The sequence below is a fragment of the Semicossyphus pulcher genome, unplaced genomic scaffold (assembly GCF_022749685.1).
Source record: "Semicossyphus pulcher isolate SPU_LCO1_2020_fin unplaced genomic scaffold, fSemPul1.0.p SCAF_23, whole genome shotgun sequence".
Classification (NCBI taxonomy): domain Eukaryota; kingdom Metazoa; phylum Chordata; class Actinopteri; order Labriformes; family Labridae; genus Semicossyphus; species Semicossyphus pulcher.
This window is the reverse complement of record NW_027211697.1, coordinates 12,198,509-12,224,182: the sequence shown is the minus strand read 5'-3', so window position 1 is coordinate 12,224,182 and position 25,674 is coordinate 12,198,509. Positions and strand designations below refer to the sequence as shown.

At 43.5% G+C, this 25,674-nt stretch overlaps 1 protein-coding gene across 1 annotated transcript in view; it reads right to left on the bottom strand.

The window, feature by feature from the left end:
• The window catches only part of baiap2l1b (BAR/IMD domain containing adaptor protein 2 like 1b), a 43,862-nt gene that overhangs the window by 1,634 nt on the left and 16,554 nt on the right, over nucleotides 1–25,674 (bottom strand). The window contains exons 7-12 of the mRNA XM_069674733.1: nucleotides 16,788–16,940; nucleotides 15,041–15,196; nucleotides 13,878–13,992; nucleotides 13,523–13,739; nucleotides 9,210–9,272; nucleotides 6,699–6,930 (exon numbers count right to left, since the gene is read on the bottom strand). Of these exons, the coding sequence (XP_069530834.1) occupies nucleotides 6,699–6,930; nucleotides 9,210–9,272; nucleotides 13,523–13,739; nucleotides 13,878–13,992; nucleotides 15,041–15,196; nucleotides 16,788–16,940 (936 nt within the window). The remainder of the gene's footprint in view (nucleotides 1–6,698; nucleotides 6,931–9,209; nucleotides 9,273–13,522; nucleotides 13,740–13,877; nucleotides 13,993–15,040; nucleotides 15,197–16,787; nucleotides 16,941–25,674) is intronic.

Sequence of the window (25,674 nt, the reverse complement as noted above, 5' to 3'; positions counted from 1 at the left end):
CTCTGGTCGGCCCATCCAGTCGAGGCTGACGTCTGTTCAACTGTTAAAGGACGTTTTTCTGCCAATGTGCCAAATGTTGCTAAGTGCTGGGTCTCTCTATAAATAATATTAAAAACAGAGTACGGTCTCGACCTGCTCTTTTTGTAAAGTGCATAACTTTGCTTATGATTTGGCGCTATATAAATAAAATGTGATTGACTGATTGGCCTATGAGACGAGTTCTGGGTTGCATTTGAAGCTGGGCTTTTTGCATCCAATCAAAGAAATGATATTAATCAGACTGTTCACAGGCTATTTAATGATATCCCTGCAGTCTGGAAATAAAATGAGTCCTCTCTGTCTGAGACCGAGAAAACACAACGCAGTAGATTCACAGACTCGGCTGAGACCTTAAAAATCAGTCTTTAGACCGAGACGGATCTCAAGTAGTTTATATTAGGGTTAGTTGATAGGTAATAAGACCCTTATAAGTCCTATAAGTTGTTTCTGGCAGCAGGTGGCAGACGGGCTAGCTGAGCAGGCAATCTTTCTACCTTTATCCCCATTTAATGTTATTTGTGGCTTTCAAGATGATATGATAACAAAACATGTCTTTGAATATGATTGTAGTGCTTGGCAAAGTTTATATAATGAAGTCTGTGCAAAAGTTGTCTTTGAGAAGCTTTATTTTAAGGATTAAGGATTATTATCTTATTAAAGATTAAGGACTATTATCTGATTTTGAATAATAAAAAAAGCAATAAAAATGAATAGGATATCCTGACATTATGGAAAGCCTGGGATACAGAGGAAGGACTCTTAGGATAATCTTATGCTCTCCATAATGTAATCAGTTTTGGTTTCTTCTGATGGTAAAAGAAACTTTAGACCTGAATTAAAGAACAAAATATTTATTTGTATTTTATTTGTATTTTTATTTATTTATTTTGTATGTATTCAAATGTATGTAGATATGTACGTATACACGTATGTATATACTGTTTGTTTGTTTATGTGCAAAATAAAAATAATAAGACCCTTATAATATTCTTTTAATATTAAATGTATGTATAAGACTATATAAGTGTGTGTGCACTGTTCTCGCTTTAGATCCAGTAGCTGCAAAAAAGCATAATTAACTGTTACTAAGCGCATAGTTAATTGCTAATTACTGCATAATAAAGTAATCTTAATAAAGCAACTGTAAAGTTAGCAAAGGCTTAGCAATGGCATAATAGGTACGTAAGACTCAATGAACGAGATTGTAATATTATAAACAATTAAGAGAAACTTATATGGCTTTGATTAACGCTCTCAAGCTGTCAATCAATTGTTTACAAGTTTCTTATAAGTGCTTATAAATGTCTTATTTACATATATTTAATGTTAACATGCATCTTATTAGGACTTATAGGTCTTATTACCTATTAAGTAACGCTTATTAAAAGGAACTTAATGTAAAGGGTTACCAATTTGAATGCTTAGGAAAACGGCAATGAATCTTAAATTACTTCTAAATATGGATTTAACTCCAGTCAGGAGTGTAATGGTGTGTATCATACAGGGAGCAGGAAGTGATCTCCAACACAGCCACTGTTTATTGGCTTGTAGTGTGTCTAAATAGTTGAAGTTCCTGGCTGCAGACCGGCCGTCCTGTTGTCAACCTGCAGCGCTGCAGAGCTTCCACAAGAGGTCAGCAGTGGATCGAGTTACTGAGCGTGTTTCAGTCTTGGCACAGACGCAGTCACTGTGACCGCTGTTATTCCCCACAGGACGTAACATCTGTCCTCCTCTTACAGATGTTTGGATTATGAATCACGTAGCAGCGATCATGGAGGTTAAAGGGTTTCTTTACTCATGTGAACAGTTAGATTTTTATTCACCAATTCTTGTGCAACCTGTTTAATCGCAGCTCAGACAGGGAGCAAAGATCGTCTTCACCGCCGAGCGTTCTGCTCTGTTAAACTTTGAGTATTGTGTTTTTGTTTCCTTTACACTGATACTCAGCTCCGAGGTCAAAGCTTTTAACTCTCTCAGATCTCTCGCTCTCGCTCTCTTCCTGCCTCCGTCCTCTAAATAGATTCATTCCTGCGAGTCTTTATCTTTCTCTCAACAAACCAGTGAGGGTGCATTTTTTCTCAGAGTGACAGTGCATTCCAGGGTAACCCCACCTCCCACAGCCCTCATGTCTCTGATCTCCCCTTCCTCCCCTCCTCTCACCTTTCCTTCCTCTGGATCAACCTGCAGCGCTGACAGAAGCTTTGTTGCACTTTAATGACACAAAGAAAGTAAAATATGTGGAAAGAAGACTGTCAGCTATTTAAAACAGAAAAGAGTGAGAAAAGAGAGCTGGCATTCCTCTCTTGCACACTTGTTTACATCTATCAGTGGGAAGGAGGCAGTTTAACGCCCGAACACAAAATGCATATTGACGTTAATGTTATTTAAGTTGCAGCCACAACACACCAACACACAGCCTCAGCCACCCACTTACATACTGAGCTGAACATAAACCAAAGTATCACAGTCCACTGCAGAAGTAGCGAACTTTTTCCCACACGCAGGTCTATTCTGGGATGTGTGTGTGTGTTTGTGTGCGTGCGTGCTTTGCACAGAGTTAAAGCAGAGGTTTGTGAGTCGCCAGGAATGACTGGAGGATAAACTTCTCTGCAAGCGACCCTTATTTACCCTGGAAACGGAGGGAGGGATGAAACCCGGGTGAAAGAGAGAGCGAGAGGTATGAACTGAAGATGAAGAGACAAGTGTGCCGATGTGGAGATAAACAGACCAGCAAGAAACTGAAAGAATGAAGAGAGCGCGTCAGAGAGGAGGAAGGTGGGTATCGGGTTCACGCAGAGTGGAATTCCAACTTAAAGCCGAGTCAGAGGCGCAGAGATGAAGGCTGGATACAGACGTGACACACACGCACACACGAAGCAGGGTAATCATTGGCCTGAGTGGCTTCATGTGGCTGTGGACCAAATTATGGTGAATTATGAATCCTGCAGAGGCAACAAGGAGAAAAGTATGACCGTGTTCCAACTGACCACAGAGCCTCGATCTGGGTCGAACATCACAAACAAATTAGTTCATTTTTTGATCAATGTCAATATTAACAGAGTTATTAGTTTGATACCGCTGCCAGTTTATGAATCTCCTGATAATGACAGAGGCCTGAAGACACGGATGGAGGCAAGGAAGGACCAGGGAGCCGATCTGCCGCTAACACTGGCTCAACTTATTCTCGGCCTTCTACTTGTTTTAAGCTTTTTAATGGTGGTCGAATCATCCACAGAGGTCTCCTGCAAAACAAAAAGACATTAAAGGGCCAGTTCGCCGATTTTCAACCTCAGTCCTGTCATGCTATCATGGGGAGCTAATGTCATTATGGTTGGAAATAATGCAATTTGGCTCGGTGCCTTTGGAGGACGCTATCTGCTTCTCCAGTGGTCCCTGGAAAACCTCCGCCAGACTATGTAAACGTTCATCTGGCGGAGGCCGGGGAGCTCGCTAAACTACACATCCTCAATCTAGGCTGCCCGTCTCGGATGTCATGTCTCGTTCAAAATCATCAGGTTTGAAATGTAGACTGCAGACCTGAAGATTTTTTAGACAATCCACCGGTATATTCTCGTCATATTTCAGATTCTGTACCGCTCTGCAGTGAAACGGTAGTATTTAACTCCAGCATCTCTCGCTGGGCCGTTCCTTTCAGAGGGAGGGGCACAATGCACGCTGGGTGTTGCAGGAATGTAGAATTGGCGAAACCACGAGCTGTTTGTACAACTTTCTCCACAGCTATGGCGCCAATTTCAAATATTATCGCTTCTATCGATTACAGAGAACACCAGCTGACAGAACTGCTCCTTTCAGACTGGTTAAAACACAAAATAAAGGTTTATTAGGTTTAACTCTCAGTCTCTACGATGCTCTTCGGAGGGCACAGGGTATGAGGAGCTGCTGCTAAGACTAACTCGGCTTGTTTTAGGTTAGAATTCCAGTTTTCAACGTTAACTTTTCTAAACAAGAGTCAAATTATCTGCAGAGGTCTCCTTTTAAAAGCAAACAGCAGAAAGTTAGAGACCAACTGGCTGTTGTTGCTGTTGCGGGACAGATTAGATCTAAAGAGTGAACTAATAAACACATTTAAAACAGGACAGAATTTAAAACATTGTCGTGACTTGACGTTAGTGTGTGTTGTTTTGACACATTCTGAATGAACATTTGCATTCATAAGAAGATATCAGTGTAACATCCAACACATCACGTTGGTTGAAAGGTGTGAAATGTTATCAGAGGTCCACAGGTGGACTGGAGACGCATTGTGAGCGCGATCGTGCAGACGGGGCAGGTGCGTTTGAACTGAGGCCCCACAACACATTTACATTGATTCAGCTCAGAGGAAATACAAAAGCTTTCATAGAGAGGAAAACCACGACTTTGGCTGCTGCTTTGCATGCTATGCAAACAGAAGAACATTCACAGAGTAATGACTGAAGCTGGTTTGTGAGATTTAGGAAATAATATGTGGGAGGCTGATCATGTTTAAAAACACATGTTGCACGCATGGTGAATGCTGCTCCTCGGCAACTAACCGACAAACAGACAAAATCCCTCCTAACTTAAAGGCCATCAAGCAGGAGTACACGTGTCACACAAGATCTTGAGATATTTATCAGGCAAATCTTAAAGTGATAATCTCCAAGCTTTTCATGTAAATAAACGTCTTAAGAATGAGGTGACATAATGGTGATTTGCATTGCCTTTGCATTTGCAGTATTACAGACTGGCTGTCTGTGGCGACTTTTGCAGAAAAAAATCACAAGCGGCGCCCGGTTAGTGACGCGTTTTCCATCAGCCAGCAGTGGTTGGTCTGCCAGAGAGGGTAGGCGGAGCTAAGCAGCTGCTTTTCCGCTCTCTGCAAGTGTTGCGAGTAAACAGTAATCTACTATGGCTGAACAAACAAAGAAAAGATGGATGACTACAGATACAACTTCAACAAGAAGTGAAAATCCAAAGAAAAAGAAACAAACTCGACGCTCAGATGAAGCAAACAGTCTGAAAAGGAAAGCGACCGTCAGCCAGGAAAATCAAGAGTTACAACCGGAGCCAACCGTAGACGTCACACATGCAGCACTGTCTGGATATCTGGGAAGTGTGCTCCCGCAATTACAGTTTATCGGCATAATAATAATAATAATAATAATAACTGTGTATATAAAAAGTAAACGTCAACAAAAAGCCAGACGATAAAAGTGAGCTTAAGAGATTTAAAAGAAGATACTGAGTTTGCCTGCCTGAGATCTCCAGGCAGGGAGTTCCACAGCTCTGAGGCCCGAACTGCAAAGGCTCAGTCACCTTTTGTGACCAGTCGAGATTTAGGAACCTTGAGAGGGGCCCTGCCGGAAGATCTCAGGCAGCGGTCAGGTTCATAAAGGGTTAGCAGCTCACGGATGTAGGCTGGAGCTCGACCATTTAAAGCTTAAAAAACAGTTTTAGAATCAATTCTAAAACTCACAGGGAGCCAGAGAAGGGCGGCAAGGACTGGTGTGATGTGGTCGCTTCTCTTGGTGTTGGTTACCAGCCTGGCTGCAGCATTTTGAGTTAATGGCCATCTTTGGATGTTGTGCTTGCTGATACCAGAATAAAGTGCGTTACAATAGTCGAGTCTGGTGGAAGTAAAAGCATGGATGACCTTATCTAAATCGGAAGGGGAAAGGAGTGACCGGATCTTGGCTAACTATTCATAGGTGGCGCCAAAGAGAACGAGACTGAGATCTTGTATCTCTCTTTTATTATGTTTTCTATTATGTTGTGTTCTAAGCCTGTTTAATGGTTTTAAATGTGCCACCTTGTGTAAATGTGTTGGCATTTATTTGCACACACAAGTCAAAGACAAATATAGACAACAAAGTATTTTCTACTCTGTTCTTTATCACACTTAAAAGTTTCCTTCACATGTTCAAAACCTTCAATATAGCTCCAATGAACTGGCTATCTTACGAGAAGGTGGAAGGTGGAAAGACAGAGCTAAACATCAGTTTCTATGACCAGATGAGCTGTCAGTGTGTATTCGTGCCTCACAGACATTTTTAATGAAGTTGCCCACGAGGCTGGACTCAGACGACAGAAGGATCAGGCTGATAATGTTAACAGAAGCAGTGAGTGAGTTATTTTCAGATCTTAGAGAGATTAGAAAGAAGTTCTTCCTCGTGCGTGACAATAATTCTTTAACTGCTCGGGAATTTAAAACTCCTGCAGTGTGAGTGCGACCTGAGGCAAACTCTTTGTTAAACTGTTCCCCCGTCCTGTCAATGACTTGTTTAATGTGCACATCAGCTGACACTGAGACTGTATCACTGTACCAGAGTGTGGCCGGGCTCCAGAGAATGCATAAAAAGCTCATCTTACACCTCACGCACACACATACAGTCATCAGCAGTCAAGTAAGGCTGCACAGCTGAGGGTACAGTAGCCGTGCTGCAGGAAGGTATCAGGTGAGAGGCAGCCTTACAGTGCCAGTCCTATTACGTCACAATGGCAGGGCTGTGCCAGAGCAGCACAAAGGTCTGGCAGAAGACAGTGGGTCAAATTGTTCTGATTATATTTCTAAGAACAATCATTTTTAAAGGCTTACAGGATTATTTACATGTGACTGAGCTCTCACTAAAACTGTGAGATAAATGCACAAAAACCAAAGCAGGGAGCTGCTGACTGACCGTGTTGTGATCGGACGAGGAGGAGGAGGCTGCAGAGGGCGTAGGGGAGTGCTGGTGGTTGTTGTGTGTGGTGGTGACGTTGCTGCTGCACAAGGCGTTGCTCTTGATGGCATTGCGATGCGCGCCGTCGCTGTAGTCCGCCGGGGGGAGCACCATGGTGGCCTCGTCTGTCTCCGTGTCCTGGTGGTGCAGGTTGACCACGCTCCGACTGCGGTACGGGGCGGCGGACACGCTGCGGAGGAGGAAGAGGGAGAGAGAAATGTGGGGACAAGGTGGAAACAAAAATAGAGCGCAGACACAAAGAGAGAGTTGATTAAGAGGAGTGAAGACGGGAGAAGAAAGCTCCTTAATCAACCTAATTACAGGACTTTGCATGAGTCTCCTGGCAGGTGTGTGTGCTGCGGTATTTCTAACTTCCCAGGTCTGTGTCTGAGGTATACTGTTACTGGATTAGATTAGGATTAATCTTGTAATTGCTGTTAGGTTAACAGGGATGATGTCAACATAAGGACTAAAGGATAAAGACTGAGGGGGGAATTCACTAAAGGATTGAGCTAAACTGCAAATTACACAGAAAGACTCCGCCTCATGCTCGAACACACCAGGTGCGCTGCAGAGCAAACAGCGTCTCTGTGCTCTGGTGCCGTTTGCGCCAAGCCTCGTGGCAAAAAGCACCAAATTCACAAACGCCAGCGCTAACCGCACCGCGCAGTCAGAGTGAAAATATTAATGTAGCTGAGCGTAAGTTCAAGCAGGAAGACTGTTCATACTGATTCATTAGCATCATTCATCATGTCCTGTTCTCTCTCGCCCTCTCTGTCCTTCCTGTCTGGTGATCAGCTGATTATGGGCGTGTACTATTCAAGTACTAAACCAACCAGATTCAGCCTCGACGTCTGTCGACCAATCATCCCGCTGCTGCCAAATTTTAAATCTGCTCTCCTCTCTTCCGCAGACAGTTCGTCGTTTCAGCTCGATCGTTGCGACCCTCCTCCAACCTGTTCACCTCAAATCCATCTCATCAGTGTCCAAGTCCAGCTGCTCAGCTCATCCTGCCTTCACCATCATCACCACCACCAGTGTCTAGACTCCATCGGGGGGGTTTCCTATCCTGCTCTCGGCCTCTCGACATCTTCAAGTACATGAAGACATCACGATGGAGTCTAATCGCCAAAGACTTTAGACATTTTATTCTTTCCAAACTTGTAAATAAATAATTGTTCAATCTTAATGAAGTCTGATTGAACTGTCTGCAGAGAGCTGGTGGTAACTTCGGTGCAGTATGATAAGAGCTGTCACGCTCTCAGTTTACCTTTTGTGTGATCAAAAAAATGTGTCTGTAAAAACAATCTGTCAATAATATTTTGTCACTATTATAATAATCGGGAGATCAATCAGTCCGAGGCTCAACCCCGGCACACGTGCACACTTTGTCCACGCGTGTGGAGGCGGTCAGGAGCCGTTATTTATTACATGGACAAGCTGCTGTTGCGCGCTCGTTTAAAAAAATGAAGCTGCGTTACAGAGAGTGAAACTAGTAAACACCTGTCGAGTCTGGACTTTACAATAAACTGTTCAAAGAGCTGCCCCCTCCTCTTCCTGCTCATCGATCTGTGCAGGGAGTTGAGATCCGTCAGTGTGCAGCTCAGTTAATGCCTCAGCAGAGAGTGGAGGTGCAGCCAGCTTCTCTCCACACACAAAACGAGAGCAAACTGCACTTGTGTGCGCTTGAATATCATCAGTGCAATTCTCTTAGTGAATCAGACCTTGAGACGGAGCAGATAGAGGGGGCAAATGATGCGCAATTTACGTAGCTATCAGCGGCTGCAATTCCTTCTTAGTGAACCCCCCCTAAATATATTAAGGACAAGGATGAGGATGTATATGTGTGTAGTCGTGTCCCCGGGCGCTGGTTATAGTTTAAACTCTCTGTTTCCCCGACAGCTCGCGGTTGGCTGGCAGCCTCTCTGTGGGAGGTTCAGCACATTAAGATCTAATAAATTAATCCGTCAGGGATTAGTCTCTTTGAAGAAGAGGCTGCAGTCGACTCTCTGAACTCTCTCTCTCTCTTTCTAATCAGCAGCAAAATCTATTCATCAGCACACAACATCCTGTTTCCTGATATTTGCTGAACTCGCCTGAAAAGTCTAATTTTAGACTCATTTCAATTACGCAGATTCGAGGAATATTTAATATTAATGGGAGCAGACGTAAAAGCTTTTATCAGCGTGAATAAATCTTAAAAACCAAATGCATCACTTGTTCCATGAGGCGCATTAGTCATGTGACGCAGAGAGGTTTCATATGGCTTGATGATGGAGGAGATTGGGAGGAGAATGTGGCTGAAGCACAACAGGAATCAAAGGTTGAGGAATGGGAGAGTCCCCCATCGGATTAGAAAGGTTATCACGCTAAGAGGAGTAACCAGAGGAAACACGGCCAACAATACAGCTGGCTGCAACACGAAACCTTCTGCTGTGTGTGCGGTGCGTGTGAGAGGAGTCTCCTTACCTGTTGTTATTCACGAGTGGCTCGGTGAGTGCACGGCAGTAGGATGAAGGGAACCAGCCCCTCCTGCAAGACACAGACAAAGACAGAGACGCAAAGTCAGGGATGATCACATCTGTGGGCCACACGGTGCTGCAGCCTCTCTGTCGGCTCTCATTGCACGGGAATCTGAAGATGAAGATACAGAAATAGACACATGCTGCCTGGACGGTCCAAAGAGTCGGGAGGTCGTTCTGCTGTTTGGTGTGTTCACAAACTCTAAGTCTTAATGTGGAAACAATAAAAAGAAGGATTGCATTTCACTGCAGAACTAAACTAGGTCATCTTACGTTAGACAGCAATTAACAGCTGCAACCTTACACCAAAGTGCCACTGACAAATGAGCCGAAGGGTTCATTTGCATGATGAGAATTCATAATTCTCAAGCCAACGTTTGTTTTGTTCCGTCTCTATGTTAAAGGGGTCATATCTTTTAAATGGATATACTCAATGTTTCACATGTTTGGGTGTTTATTGTTCACAGTGAAAAAGTGAAAACTGCATAATTCCGTGTTTTTCCAGAATTACATTTTTAAAAAGGCTCGCCTCTGAAACGGGCCGTTCAGTACAGCTGCAGGTTTCTACGTAGAAATTTGCTATCGCAGAAATCGACCAATCGTCATTCACCGTCATTCACCTCAGGCTGCCAGCTCACCATTCCGACACCTCCTGGCGATTCTGGCTCGGACATATAAGGCCGAATAACCGATCCTAGAGCAGTCAGGTTTCCTACAACTTTGGAGTGACAGTGCGGCGGGGTCGCTCCCCCACGTGGGATCACACACATGGGGGAGGGGCTACGCGGTCACTCCAAATACTGTCAGCCAATCGTGGCTAAGGTCTGACCTTTGAATGTCAAAACAGCCTGTTCGCTTCAGGAAAAATAATTGAATTAAAATATGTATACAATTTTTAAAATGAAACAAACTTCACCAACATGATTCAAAAACACATTAGAATAAAAGAAAATTAATTGCACAGCTAAAATATGTCGCCTTAAAAGATATCATCTTGAAGATCTCAGTGTCGTTCACTTTGGCGCCACCTATGTTGATAAACAGTAATTGTGGGAGCACTCTTCCCAGATATCCAGACAGTGTTGCATGTGTGACGTCCACGGTTCGCTCCGGTTGTAACTCTTGATTATCCTGGCAGTCATCCATCTTTTCTTTGTTTGTTCAGCCATAGTAGATTACTGTTTACTTGCAACACTTGCAGAGACCGGAAAAGTAGCCGCTTAGCTCCGCCTACCCTCTCTGGCAGACCAACCACTGCTGGCTGATGGAACACGCGTCACTAACTGGGCGCCGCTTGTGATTTTTTTGACACCCAGTCTGTAATACTGCAAATGCAAAGGCTTTCATCAGTGGGCTCCATCACCATTGTGTTACCTCATTCGGCAGCCGTCACGTGAATCTTCCAGTCTAATCAGTCGCCATGTGAATGCAGGGACGGAGACTTACAGGCAGATGCTCCTTATGTCCCCACACTGAGTGTTATTTCAACACTATAGCACTTCTATAGTTCTCTCTATTGAGGTTTGCCTATAGAAACTATGGTAATAAAGAGCCTGATGAATGGACGCCTCTTTGTAAAGAGAGATCTTGAAGGCACCACTTGAAATACCTCTTTCCTTTAATTTTATCTCTCCTCGACACAATTCCTTCGAGCAAGTTCATTATTTCCCGTGTTCTCTTAAGTGCGAAGAAAATCAATGACTTGTTCGAGATAAGACGCGGCGGTCAAGGTCTTATCAAACCTGCAGAGCTGAGTGTGTTTGCTGGGAGCTTGAATGAATCTTTGTGCTGGTTTAATAAATGAGTCAGAGTCGCCGCCAGACTTCAGGGACCGCTGAGGTTTCTAGTGATCTCAGGCAGTCATTTGTTCCTGCCCACACACACACAAATACACCAAAATAACTTTATTATAGAGTCAAAAACGTAGTGACGGGGCACTCAACCTCTCCCTTTATGTGGATAAACGTTGCATATTCAGTCTGGTTAGGCTTTTCCTTCGTGCACCTGAGATAAAAAGACTCTAGTTATTTAGGACGGGGTTTATGCTGAGAACACACGTTTGTTTCCAGCACTGATGTTACTGCTGACCACTGAGCCGGTTTACTCTGCATTAATAAGAAAAGCGTGTTCAAGGTCGTCTCCGTGGCAGCCACAGCTGCTCACTTTCCCATACAGAGCGTTCCTGGACAGGCATGAAACACTCTAAGAAGCCTGCATGGATGATAAGACTGTGGGATCAAGTTTGTGCAAATGTTATGTTGTACTATTATTTATTACGAAGGTATTTTCCCTCACATGTAGCTCTGCCTCCCTCATACTCATCCCTCAGTGCGTCAGTGCTCTGTGCGGGTTTCTGAATCAGTCCAGGTGTTGCCAGGCTCGTGTGTTTCAAAGCTTTTATATCTGACAAATAGAAAACTTTGTAAGAGACCCAAATACATCAAAGCCAGCCCTCCTGCGGGACCCAGAGTCTATCTCCTCAGAAGCTGTGCTCTGATAAACATGATGATGTACACTTTTTGAGCCTTTGGGCGCTCCGGCTCGCCCGGCTTTCAGCGGCGAGAACAAAGTTTACTTTACCGCAGCCTCGCTCAGAAGTGATTCCTGTCTGCCCTTGATCAGTCTGTTTTGGATACATTTGCCAGGTAATTTCCCTTGATGGTGACAAAGATCAAAACTGATAAATGATTAAAATTCAAAAACACACTTCCAATGGCTTCAGATCAAATCCCTGTTTAAAAAGTCAGACATCAGAGACGTGGGGGGGAGCCAGCTCGGGCGGCGCCCGTCTGCGTGGGAGAGCAGGTGGTGCTCTGAACCTCTCTCTCTGCCTCACCTCAGTCCGCTAACGTACATCCCACCCTCAGGCCATACTTTACTTTGATTTCCGTATCAGTGAGCGCTCTAGCTCTGGCAGCACTCGGCTCGCTTGGAGCTGTGTGCGTGTACATGGTCAGCCTCACAATCAGGCGAGGGACCGCCTGTCCGGTAAGGACAGAAAAACTCCTGTCAATCACCTGACTGCTGGGAGGAGGGAGAAGCAGGTCTAACCCTTTGAACTCTAATAGTAATGAGTAGACCAGTGCATGCACTAATGTTTTTGGAGTATCCTCAAATGTTTCATATCCCGAAAGTCTGTAGAACCACAGCTAAAAGGTTACAAACCATGATCATTAATTAGAGAATTAATGGAAGTAAACTTGGTCTTGTATTTCTTTAATATACTGTAACAGATTTTCCTAAATGAATACACAAAAAATACAGACCTTTAAGAAGATTTTCATGTAAATAAATGTCTTTTAAGTCTCTATCTATCATCGAATGAGGTAACACAATGGTGATTGCGCCTATGGCGCACTGATGAAAGCCTTTGTATTTGCAGTATTACAGACTGGGTGTCTGTGACGACATTCGCGGAACAAATCACAAGCAGCGCCCAGTTAGTGACGCGTTTTCCATCAGCCAGCAGTGGTTGGTCTGCCAGAGAGGGTAGACGGAGCTAAGCGGCTGCTTTTCCGCTCTCTGCAAGTGTTGTGAGTAAACAGTAATCTACTATGGCTGAACAAACAAAGAAAAGATGGATGACTACAGATACAACTTCAACAAGAAGTGAAAATCCAAAGAACAAGAAACAAACTCGACGCTCAGATGAAGCAAACAGTCTGAAAAGGAAAGCGACCGTCAGCCAAGAAAATCAAGAGTTACAACCGGAGCCAACCGTGGACGTCACACATGCAGCACTGTCTGCATATCTGGGAAGTGTGCTCCCGCAATTACAGTTTATCGCCATAGGTGGCGCCAAAGAGAACGAAAATGAGATCTTCGAGATTATTACTTTAAACTATTCTGAATGTAAAAACATGAGCAAAATATTCCTTACCTATTCGATCTCTGCATATTTTATAGTATTCAATGTATCCTGAGTCGCCGTAGAAGTGAAGTAACATAATTAAGTCACCCACAAACAAACAGTGATGCAGACTGGAGTCCTAGTTTCCAGCTTCAAGAAGAATAAAGTATGTAGCTATAATAGCTCTGATTTTAAATTGCTTCCAACAGGATCCAGTTAAAATGATTCATGTAAAAAACTAAGGTCCATTTTTACAGGTGTAAAAGTGATAAGGCCAAGATGAAATGGGTGGTGTTAAAAGTAACACTTAAGAAACACATGGTATCTGAGGTGTATCTTGGAGTATATGTAGTGCATCACACATGTAATGATGTCCTCCCTCTTCTGTGTAATTCCTGTTATTCACTCACTTTCCGTTCTTCTCCATTTCCCCGTACATCCAGCCGTCTCTCTCTTCGGGGATCAGCAGGACGATGACGTCTCCCTCGTCAAAGCTCAGCAGCGTGCTGTTGTTGCCGGCAGTGTGGGGGAATATGGTGCGCACACGCGGCCTCTTCACAATATTGTTGAGGCCTGTGGCGACAGACACAGACCTGGCCAGGCTGCTGTCCTCGCTCATCCCGTGGTCTGGAGGAGGATGAAGATTTACAGTGAGGGTAAATCGATAAAAACATTAAGAATCTACTAAAGCTAGACGCTCTTCTCGCAGTATACATTTAAAGCAAAAGGAAGGTGCAAAATGAGCCACACTGCATGCTTTAATACCTGTGTTATTGTTGCTAATGGTGGTTATGCTGGAGGTGTTGTTGTCCTGGGTGAACATGTTGGCCAGAGGGCTGGTGTGAGCCTTCAGAGGCGGGGCCGGAGGAGCTGACATGTTCTGTCACAAAAACATTAATGATAACGTCAGTGTGTCGGCAAATGTTAAGGTGTCAGAGCAGCACTGTTACCTATTAGGCTCTCTAAACTTTAACACACAACTCCCACCTGGTGTGACAGCAGAGACGTCTATAGAAGCTAAAAAGAATATACAGCATATAAAGCAAAGTGCACGAGTCTAGTAAAAGAGACTGAACCTGCATTAAACTCTTTTAAGCATCTACTACTTACTTCTACTTACATATTGCTCCTTCATTAAGCTTTAACGTAGGACTGCTGCGCAATATATATATTGTTTAACAACGCAATAGTGCAGGACGTGCTGCAAGCTGCTACTTTACTGTTGCACGGTGCAAAACAAAAACTTTGCAGCTTCTCGTTTCCCATGACGGATCTGCAGGAAGTTATCACATTTGTGCAGCTCAGAGTGAACCGACCGCTGTGCATGCAGAGTCTGTGTGTCACCTGCCTGCACGCGACACTGCTGCCGCCACATCATGTCGGCAGGATGATCGAGGCGGACGCTCCGTTAGGTGAGGTGGCTTATAAGTGAGACTGTTCCTGTTATCAGTCGCACCTTGTCCCGGTGATGGTTAGTGCTGTGGCTACATAAACGGAGCGTTCATGGAGCGGAAGTGCCGTTTACTTTTAGCGGCTACACCTGCAGTGCACACGCGGCGTCAGGTTGTGTGTGCTGACAGGAAGCACAGCGAGCTTTCGTTTCAAAAAGTACGATGAGATACCGTAAAGTCTGTTTGTATTTATTTTATAAATAAACGAGTCGCTCCACCTGAACTCTCTCTCTCTTTTTCATGCAGGTGTCTCTGAACCAAGAGTGTTAGAAGTAGGAGAGATTTTGTTAGAAAAAAAAAGACTTAAAAGTCTAAAAAGACTAAAAAGCAAGATTGTTTATACGGACATGAAAACACACTAAGTTTATCTGGTATAGATATCTGGTGAAGATATTTTGTCCTCTCACAGAAGAGTGAAAATACAGGAAACATTTCTAATACACGCATGCGTCTTAATTTGCCCCGCCCCCATCATACCACGCTGTGTCGTGATGGGGAAGGAGAGGGCAGAGGAGTGATGGAGACAGGCAGCCGCAGTCCCTCGATCATGGACAGGACGCTCTCGGGCATGTCGGTGGCGTCGTTGCACTGGTCCTGCCAGCTGCTCAGCTTTGACGTCAGGATGTCTCTGGCCTGTCCAGCGGGCACAAACACAAGACAAGATATAAAAAGAAAACATGAGTAATCAGTGGAAAGGGTGCACGTTTTTTCATCACTATGGGAACATGTTGCAATGTCCTGCGGTGTCCGGGTGTTTTAATTAGACCCACAGTTGTTGAAAGACTGTTAAAAGACTTGCTGACAATCTAGTCTTTTAAAGCCCCCCTCCAGTGAAAATCTAGTGTGTAACCTTGTAAACATCTCCATGTGGTGTTCTTCATGTGCTACAAGACATATCAGGGACAACATCAGCATCATCTCCTTGGCTGGGCCTGTCTGCTTTTAAACTGCAGTGTACCAAGGACAGGCTGAACAACACGTTTTCAGATTGGCAGGTTTGAGACGTCACAAACCTAAGGAGCCAATCCCGTTAATGGACGGGGCGACGCTATGCATATCATTGTGTGTAACCTATGGCAACCACTTCGACAATGCGCTAGCCAGCTGTAACCATCATCGTAATTTTCACAAACTCACTACTGACTACTAACGTTAACGTTACTACTGCTAATGACTACATTGCAAGCTAGCTAAGTTTCAACAAGTCGGCACTAAACGATGGCAGAGACGTGTTCTGTTTTTGGCTGTAATTTTATGAAAGGAGAAACGTAGTGCATAGTGCAGATTAGGGAATTTTTAATGAGGGAGAAGGAGGAGATGCCTTGGGAGGATTTTTACAAGGTAATTAAAGTCGAGGTGAAATGAAAAATGTCATTTTAATCCTTTTAGATCACATCCCGGTAATATTGTGCATCTATTTGACAATATAGGCCAAAAAACCCCAGAAAATCAATTTCTTCGTATTCTTATATCAAAATCTGATAATTTTTTCTTCCTGTAAAACTAAATTGTGCTGACGTTAGTCAGCACCAAACAATTTAGCTGCAGAGCACCAAGAACGCTCGGTCAGTTAGCTAGCTACTGCGCTGTGGAGAACGTCTGTTTACGCCCACTTCTCAACGATCAAATCAAATCCCTCTAATGATATGTCCCGCCTACACGTCCTGTTTCACTCGGAAACACGTCACGATACGGAAGCTAGATACTCTCGAAATGCCGTTTCAGCTCGACTTTAACTGTATTTTGACGAAAAAAACACATCAGGCACAATTGATTATTTCAAGCAGAGCATTTTATATGTCTTAAAACATGACTGGAGCTGCTCTTTAAGCTTGTTCAGTATTTCTCATACATGGATCTATCTGAGGCGGCCAGTGCACGGGAGTCAGGATTGTTGTCGACTTTTCCCCAGCCTCCCCAGCTAGTCAATTAGCCACGTGCACAGACTGTATAGCTTTGATAACTAAGCGTATGCCAAGCGTGTGCGTCCTTGCTCCTCTAGTTCAAGTTTAGTAACCTCTGGCTCCAGGAATCAACATGGCGACGGCCAAAATGCGTCACTTGACGCTTGACGTCTCTGTGCCTGTGTTCATTATTTATAGAGACATTATTTGGTTTTATTCATTCTCACCACCTCCGCAACGTAGCAAGTAGAGTGTTTAGTCAAGGACAAGCAGAACTTCTGCTTGTTTGTCACTTGAAGAGTGGTAGGAGTGTGTTGTACCTTGTCATGGAAGGATGCGAACTGGTAGGAGAACATGCAGTGTTTGTCCACCAGGAAACAGAAGCGTCTCTTCTCCTCCAGCAGAGCCTCCTTACAGCCGTCTGCGATGAACAGCTGCATGTCCGTCTGACGGCTTGTCAGCGTTTCCAGGCACTGAAGGGAAACATAAAGGAGCGTATGCATCATAATATAATAACAACAAATCAATTTAAATTGACAAAAGTACATTTGTCTCTGTATCTGCAGTCTTACAACCCACCCTGTCAGACATGATCATGGCTTATCTGCCTGGCCACATGCCTCACAGCTATCTCTCCTTTTAACGCAGAACCGTACACAAACAAAAAGGAGCTTCCTTTCTGAATATCCTAATCTCTCTCTCGCAGGGGGAAAGGTATCATCAGGCTACACTTTACTGTACTGACAGATTTAGTGTTTGGTGAATGGATGGAGCAACAGGTCTTATCTACGACGACAGCCTGGGGTTATAAAAGGTCAGAAGGCTCGTGAGAGGACTGGTGTGTGTCTTTGTGCGTGTATGACAAAGAGTGAAAGTGAAGTGGAATCAGTTGATCTTCAGCCATGATCTTTTCTTCTTTATTCTCACGTTGAGCTGTGTTTCTACCGCAGGAACTTTCCACAGGGGCTAGGGACTTTTGTGGGATAGTATGTATATGTTCAGCTCAGACCAGGGTCTGAATAGAGTACTTTATGTTATCCCCCAAAAGGTCCCTGATAAGTGGGTAGAACTGCGACTTTTTTTGCACCATTTAGAGGAGTGGTTCTCAACTGGTCTAGCCGCAGGACCCACCACCCCCTCCTTAATGACTAATCGCGACCCAAATTGAACTAATGAAAAATGTTGCAGTTGGACCTGAGACGGAACAAAACCATCACAGTATGTCAACATCACAAAACACAACAGTATAATAGTCAATGAAAATGACCAGCAGTGCATTAAAGGAATAAACTCCCCCTACAATTCAATGCAATAAATGCAACAACTGTCGGGCTCATCAAGTTTCAAGAATGTAGCTGTAGCTGTGATCACCCAATCAGTGAATACATGGAGTGTGAATAAACTACACTACTACTGCACGCACGTCAAAGGAAACCCATGTCCTTCAAAATAAAAGCCCAGCATAGACTTTTTGCCACAACTTTTATTTTTTTTAATCACACATCCGCGACCCACTGAAAACAGCTCTGCGACCCACTTTTGGGTCCCGACCCACCACTTGAGAACCACTGATTTCACAGGTCATCAGACTAATTTGCCCAACCTCAACAGGTGTTTTGAATCCAGTGGAAAAGCAGTCAATAAAGAACTGAAGGAACTTTTTAATTCCCTTAAAAAATTCCTGGTTTCTTTTTGTGGAAACACAAGACAAGAACAGACTCATGGAAATACAGAAGCCATAGTGCGTCATATTTATAGCTTATGTAGAGTTTATGTAGGATTACAAGGGCCTAGAGTCATCGTGTGAATATTTACTAATGTTAGCAAAGTATGTTATTGTGTGTATTAGTATTCTGCAATACGTTTGTATAAAATGTCAAAGAGTCCAGTCAAGACGCACAACTTCCTCTCAAAAAGAGTTAAACAAAATGCCCTCAGAACCACTCCCCTCCAAAAAAACGGGAGTAAGTAAGCACTTCTTTTGTCCCTGATTCCCCGTCAAAGCTACACGTGAGATCCACATAGTCATCCTCATCCAACGGGCTGGGATTGGCACGCCTGTAACGGCTGTGAACACAATGGCACACGCCTTCCCTATTCAGCTTGTACAACCGTTTTCTTCTGATAAGCCTTAAATGGCCGAGGAAACTCTCTTCCTCTAACCAGGACACTGCTGTGTATTAATACTAATAACTTTATATAACACCTTTGAAAACAGGAGTTTACGAAATCACAAAACAAGCGAGACCAAGGGGACAAAAGAGGAGGAGAGAGGAGACAGAAAGGAAAGGATAAGAGCAATAAAAAGCAGTCAAAGAGAATAAATGAAGCAGGAAGTGGAAACAATAAATAGAGATAAAAGAAATAAAAGCGATAAAAGAACTAAAAGAGATACAAGCAATAAACAGAGAGAGAGCAAAAAGGAATAAAGTAAGATAATAGTTTTTCATCTTCTCTGTGAAACCTATCCCCAGAAACACATTGCACAAGCAAAGGTGATAGCCGCTCAGCAGGAAAATGTTAACATGTTCAAGCTAATTAATGAGGAGTGTCACATGAGAGTGTAAAAATCTAATTCCTGTTTAATAACTAAACTATAATGTTTGTATACTTGTTCATCGGGGTGTTAAAACCCAGAGCAAACATGCCCCGGCTACTCATCAAGAAGAACAAGCGTACTTCATTAAAAACACCCGGAGAGGATCACAAATAACAATATTTCAGTCGGTGATGATGCACCTCACAGGATAGTTAAGATTGTGTTAATCTACAAAGGCAGCTCCCTCTTTAATATTTATATCAAAGCCAAACTGTTCTTTTCCCAGAACAGCAGTGGTACATGTAAAAAACATGAGTGTGCACTCACAACTCTCAGCAGAGGCGATATCATCTTTGTCCAAACAGTGCCGTCTGCCTGTCTCCCTGACTGAGCCAGAATCTGTCTGTCTCTCCCGCTAATGCCAGGAAGCCCTCACATGAACCCGTCCTTTCAGAGATGATGAGATCTGGATAACAGGCTTACCTTTGTGGCTACGTGTCAACAGGCGAGCAGATGCAAAGTTACACAAATAACAGCAGAAACATTCATCCGCGTTTTCATTACTGGCTCCCCGTGTGTCTATTTATTTCTCCTCCTTCCTGTTATTCAGAACAAATCTAAAGTGAAGTCCTGCTTTATAGACTTGTAAATATGAAAAGACAGTAGTATACACCGATCAGCCTTCAACATTATGACCGCCTGCATAATATTGTGTTGCCACCAAAACAGCCCTGACCCGTCGAGGCATGGACTCCACTAGCTCTCTGAAGGTGTGCTGAGGTATCTGGCACCAAGACGTCAGCAGCAGATCCTTTAATTCCTGTAAGCTGCGAGGTGGGGCCTCCATGGATCGGACTTGTTTGTCCAGCACTTCCCACAGACGCTCGGTGGGATTGAGATCTGGGGAATTTGGAGGCAAACACCTTGAACTCGTCGTGTTCCTCAAACCATTCCTGAACCATGTCTGCAGTGTGGCAGGGCGCGTTATCCTGCTGAAAGAGGCCACTGCCATTAGGGAATACTGTTTCCATGAAGGGGTGGACTTGGTCTGCAACACTGTTTAGGTAGGTGTCAAAGTAACATCCACATGAATGGTTTCCCAGCAGAACATCGCCCAAAGCATCACACTGCCTCCGCCGGCTCGCCTTCTTCCCATAGTGCATCCTGGTGCCATGTCTTCCCCAGGTAAGCGCCTATCCACATGACTGATCAGGCCACCGTCTTCCATTGCTCCGTGGTCCAGTTCTGATGCCTATCGTAGGCGCTTTCTGCAGTGGACAGGGGTCAGCATGGGCACCCTGACCGATCTGCAGCTACGCAGCCTCATACACAACAAACCGTGATGCTTTGTGTGTTCTGACACCTTTCTATCAGAACCAGCTTTAGCTTTTTCAGCAGTCTGAGCTTCAGTGGCTCTTCTGTTGTCGCTCCCCACGCACATCAGTGAGCCCGCGAACACTCTGCTCTGACCCAGTCATCTAGCCATGAGAACTTGGCCCTCGTCTGAATTGCTCACGTTTTTTTCCTGCTACCAACACATCAACTTCAAGGACCAAATGTTCACTTGCTGCCTAACATATCCCACCCACTGACAGGGGCCATTGTAGCAAGATAATCAATGTTATTCACTCGACCTGTCAGTGGTCAAAATGTGCATCAAATCAATGTGCATTAAGGCTACTTCTTCTTCAGTAGGATGTGGTGTGAGGCTAGGGTTTTATGAGGGAGTAAACTTTCAGTAACCTTTAAAACAACTTCTTAACTGAAGAAATGACAAAACAATTAGATTAAATCTGCAGATTTTTTAAGATGTTATTATAAATATCAAAAATGTGAAAAGCCTTCCCCCCCATCCTTTCATTTATAGAGCAAAGTGGATTTGCTTAAAATGTTAAAGTGTAATTTTAACCGACCAGCTGGTTATAAACGCAGCAGCAGCACCAGGGTGAAGATGAATCATACGTGCATATAAAAACATTTTTATGCAATTTACCCTACATAAACTGGTATTTATAAAACAGGATTGTGCACCCCACACAGACTTCAGACCGGTGCACAGAGAAATATACTGAAGCTGAGGGTGATATCATGGAGAGAGACGTAACCCCTCACAGCTTTACATATCGTGTTATAAGGTCTGCAGGCTACGGAGCGTTATGTAAAATGTAAATCAACTCAATTTTAAGTTATTTATGTGCAGTAACTTTATGTTTGACGGGTGAGGAGTGAGTGTCTGCATCAAGTGACGGAGTTTAAGTCTCTCATGGTTAATATGAATCGTGAGATTGACAGATGGATCGGTGCAGCATCAGCAGTAAGTCGGGCGTCGGACCGTCGTGGTGAAGAGGGAGCTGAGCCTGAAGGCAGAGCTTTGGATTTACCAGTCGACGTACGTTAAAACCCTCGCCTGTGCTCATGAGCTTTGGGTAGTGACCGAAAGAATGAGATTGCGAATACAAGCGGCCGAAATGAGCTTCCTCCGAAGGGTGTCTGGGCTCAGCCTTAGAGAGAGGGTAAGGAGCTCAGACAGCCGGAGGGAGCTCAGAGTAGAGCCGCTAATCATCGCATCGAAAGGAGCCAGCTGACTGGAGGCATCATGTTTCGGGTTGTCCGTCCCTCTCATTGTTGTGAATACGAACTCTCAGAAACGCCTTGAGGGAATTTCTTCAAATTTGGCAAAATTGTCCACTTGAACTGAGTCAATTTTGGTGGTCAAAGGTCAAAGGTCAAGGTCACTGTGATCTCACGTCCATCCCATTCTTGTGAACACGATATCTCAGGAATGCCTTGAGAGAAATTCCTAAATTTTGGCACAAATGTCCACATGGTCTCAAGGATGAACTGAGTCAATTTTGGTGGTCAAAGGTCAAGGTCACTGTGACCTCACAAAACATGTTTGAATTCATACGCTAATTATGACAAAATTTCACGCAAATTTCTTATAAAATGACGAAGTGACGACATTTTATACCCACAAGATGAAAGGTCAACTTCACCGTGACAGCTAACGCTTCATGTTGTCACGCCATCCAATTCTTATTAATTCATTTTATTAGTATGGCGCTTTTCATGGTACTCAAAGTCACTTTACATTATTAAAAACAACTAAAGAAACAAAATAAGAACAGAAAAAAGAAACACAATAAGAGGAACTATGAGAAAAAAATCGGCATTAGAGGTTAAAAGTAGTTCTCAAAAGGTGGGTAGGTAGGTAGGTTTTCACTTCCTCTCACTGGATGACACCCAGGACAGTGGACCTCCTGTTCCTCTGGTAATCCTCAGCAAGCTCTTTGATCTCGCTAATATTGAACTTAAGGTGACGATAACTGCGTCATGTGTCAAAGCTTTTCATCAGTACTCTCTACCCCTCTGGAAAAATAGTCTCTAAGTAAGGACAACATATTTCTCACTGGAAACTATTCACTGGAAACATACATGTCGCTGTAGTGTCGCCAAAACATGCACGTAATACCTTTTGTTTAATAACTCCAACATCCAGAGTTGACACAGACAGACATGTAACTTGACGAGTTGGCGGAGGCAAACAACCGCAAGGCAGCGATTCTAGTTAATCGAGGCTTAAATGAGGCTTCTCCTGGTGAAATGAAATTTAAATTCAATTAAAAAAATTAAGTCTAAATATACATAATGTTATATATCTGGCCACAGGTCACCAATTCTGTATTCATCACTTGCATTCATTCAGCTAACTGAGACGTTCTAAGGGGGTAATTATAATTTCCTTTCTGCTCTTGAAATGATTCACCAAGTGTAACTCGAGCGTTTAAAGCACTTCTCATTCCTTTTTATCCATTTTGTGTTGATTTAGCAGGAAATTGTGCAGCACTTCACGACCAATAAACATCATTTGAGTGGAATAATATTAATGTAGTGACACAAAGAGAAAAACACCTCTGCAGAACTGCGCGAGTGGGCGGCAGAATTTCTTTCAACAAGTGGATGAAGGAGAAAAGGGGGAGTGTGGCATGCTTTTTCCACACACACACACACACACGCGCGCACACAAACCTCTTAATCACTATACATCTGTCAACAAAGAAGCAAGCTTGTTGCTATGGACAACTACAGACAACCTATGTTTATCTTAAGAACTACGGGTAAGAAAGAGCGAGGGATGGCAACAGGCCACACACACACACACACACACACTCTTTACAAAATGAATCACTCTTCCCTCTTTGACATTTAAAACCTCGACACTGATCTCAATCGTTTATATTATTATGTATCTTTGTTGGTCTTGTGTGCACAGACTCAAAGTTAGGCTCCGTTTTTTAGTTTGACAGTTTCCTCCAAAGTCTCCAAAGCTCTCTGACGGATCTCGCTCAGGCTTTTGACGAGTCTTTGTCGAGTCATGTGACTCATCTGTTACTGTAAACTCCAGCCTCTAAGCTCTGACACCCTGTCTGTCTGTCTTGCTGTCTGTCCTCCCGTCTCTGTGTCTCAGCCCTAATACCTGGCCTCGGATCAGATGAGTGAGCGCAGTGGCGAGCAAACACTCGTGACTCATGGTTAGGTGGAAAGGGGCGAGGCAGAGAGGAGAGGAGAGAAAGAAACAGTGACAGAAGAAGGCGGGATGGAGAGAGAGCGGGGAATGAGTGCAGAGGAACAGAGACACAAAAGACAGGAAGAGAAGAACAGAGAAAGGAAGTATTAGACGCCTTTCTGATAGAGTTCAGTCGTGTTTATACAATGACTAGCTTGTAAAAGACACTTTTAAGTTCTTGGGTTCTCCTTTTTTTAAATGTTATTTATTATATATTTGTCCTTTTATGCCCTTATTGACAGAGCGAGGACAGTGGAACGTGCTGGAAAGGGAAGAGAGAGTTGGGATGACAAAGGGTCGAGGACTGTAGCCTCCGTACATGGGCCACCGATTTAACCTCTGAGCTAAACTAGCTCCATAATCAGGTTATCTCACAGATTTTGTCTAGACAATAAAATCTTTAAAAAGTAGAGAAGAAATGCTCGCCAAAACTTCTCAAAGGTTAAATCTTCACTATCGTGATTTCTGCCCAAAAGCCAAAGAACCCAAAGTTACTTTATTCTGACATGTGACAAATAAAAGCAGCTAATCTTCACGTTTAAGAAGCTCAAAGTAAAGAATATTCTCCAATATTTACACTCAAATAATCAACCGCTTGCTTCAGCTTGTGTGACAGTATTTACACTTAAAGGTGACAGCTGTTTTTTGCCTCTGCTTGTTTCCATCATGTTTATGTCGAAGGTAAAGCCGTGCAATAAACATATATCAGTGATGTATCCTCTCTTCTTTTATCTCTGCCAGGCTATGGGTAGGGTTGAGCGTGTTGACACAATACACAAACCCTTAAACATTCACACATGCACACAAACACACACTCAGGCGAACAGGCTGCCTGGCTGGGTTCGATGGTGGAGAGGTTGTGTAATCGTTTAGGCTTGGAGGTTTAACTCTTTACCGCAGAGTCGCTGTTAGGGAGTGGTGATGTGTCGTAAGAACAACTGAAACTGCTTTGTTATGACATCATGTGTAACAGTGAGTAACACCTCAGGTAAACCACCACAAATGGAGCATGAACGATGCTAACTCGAACACACTGTATCATTTAAAACAATAATTTTAACACCTATTATGATGCAATTCTTGGGTAAGGGTTCGACACATCTTTTGCGTTGTCCACTGTAAGTTTGTTGATGACGTAACTGTGTTGTTACATTTGTAGATAGCTGGTACATAACTCACTAAACATATATAAACCTTTGATGTTGGACAGATTTTATGAATATAAAGCCTTTAAAGAAACTCCAAAACATTACTTTATAATAAGCAAAACTTGTATAAAAAGATGGACGACATGACAGCTCCCTAAAAGTGCAGCCGAACCCTCTCTATCGCCCCCTGCTGACTGGCTGCAGTATAGCTCATAAAGCCCGCCTCCTCCATGTTAACAGATGGGACATGAGTCAAACTATAAAATCAAAATACACGCCAAATACATTTTTCTCAAACATGGTTTCTGTCGTTATAGTTAGTTCTTATCCTGCTGATTTATGTCCAAGTGTTCATTTTTCTGACAAGTTTACTTTTAATTAATTATTTGATGCTGTAAAAAGGGGGTGTGACCTCATGATTGACAGCTCTGTCGACAAATCTCCTGCAGCGTTCGGTTCCCGAGTAGCAGAGTAGAAGAGGAACAACGAGGAGACGCAACTAACACTAACACTACAGTCACTGAAGTTTCCATAACCGTGTATGTCTGCTTCAGACCAACACAAGTAGCTGCTCTGCTGTTAACTAGCGTTTTTTTTCCCCCGGTAAGTTAAGTGAGTGTTTTGGGTAGAGGAAGGGGGGGAACATGGTTACCGCTGCTCCATCCACCAATCTCTACTGTGCCGTCTCTGGATACAAAAAACGTCACTGGTGCAAGATGGCAGCGCCCGCTTCGGGAGTATTTTGGCTTCACTTTTGTACAAAGAGAGAAGATGCGTCGTCCATCCTTATATACAGTCATTGGAACATACAGTATTTTTTAAAAGAGTTTCAATAATGTCTGGAGCATCAAACTATATTTTGTCTGTGCTTCTACTTTTAGAATTGTTTTGGATCCTTAAGTTTTGTGCGTTTGCAAAATCGGATGAAAAAACAAGGGTCTTTTTTGTATTTG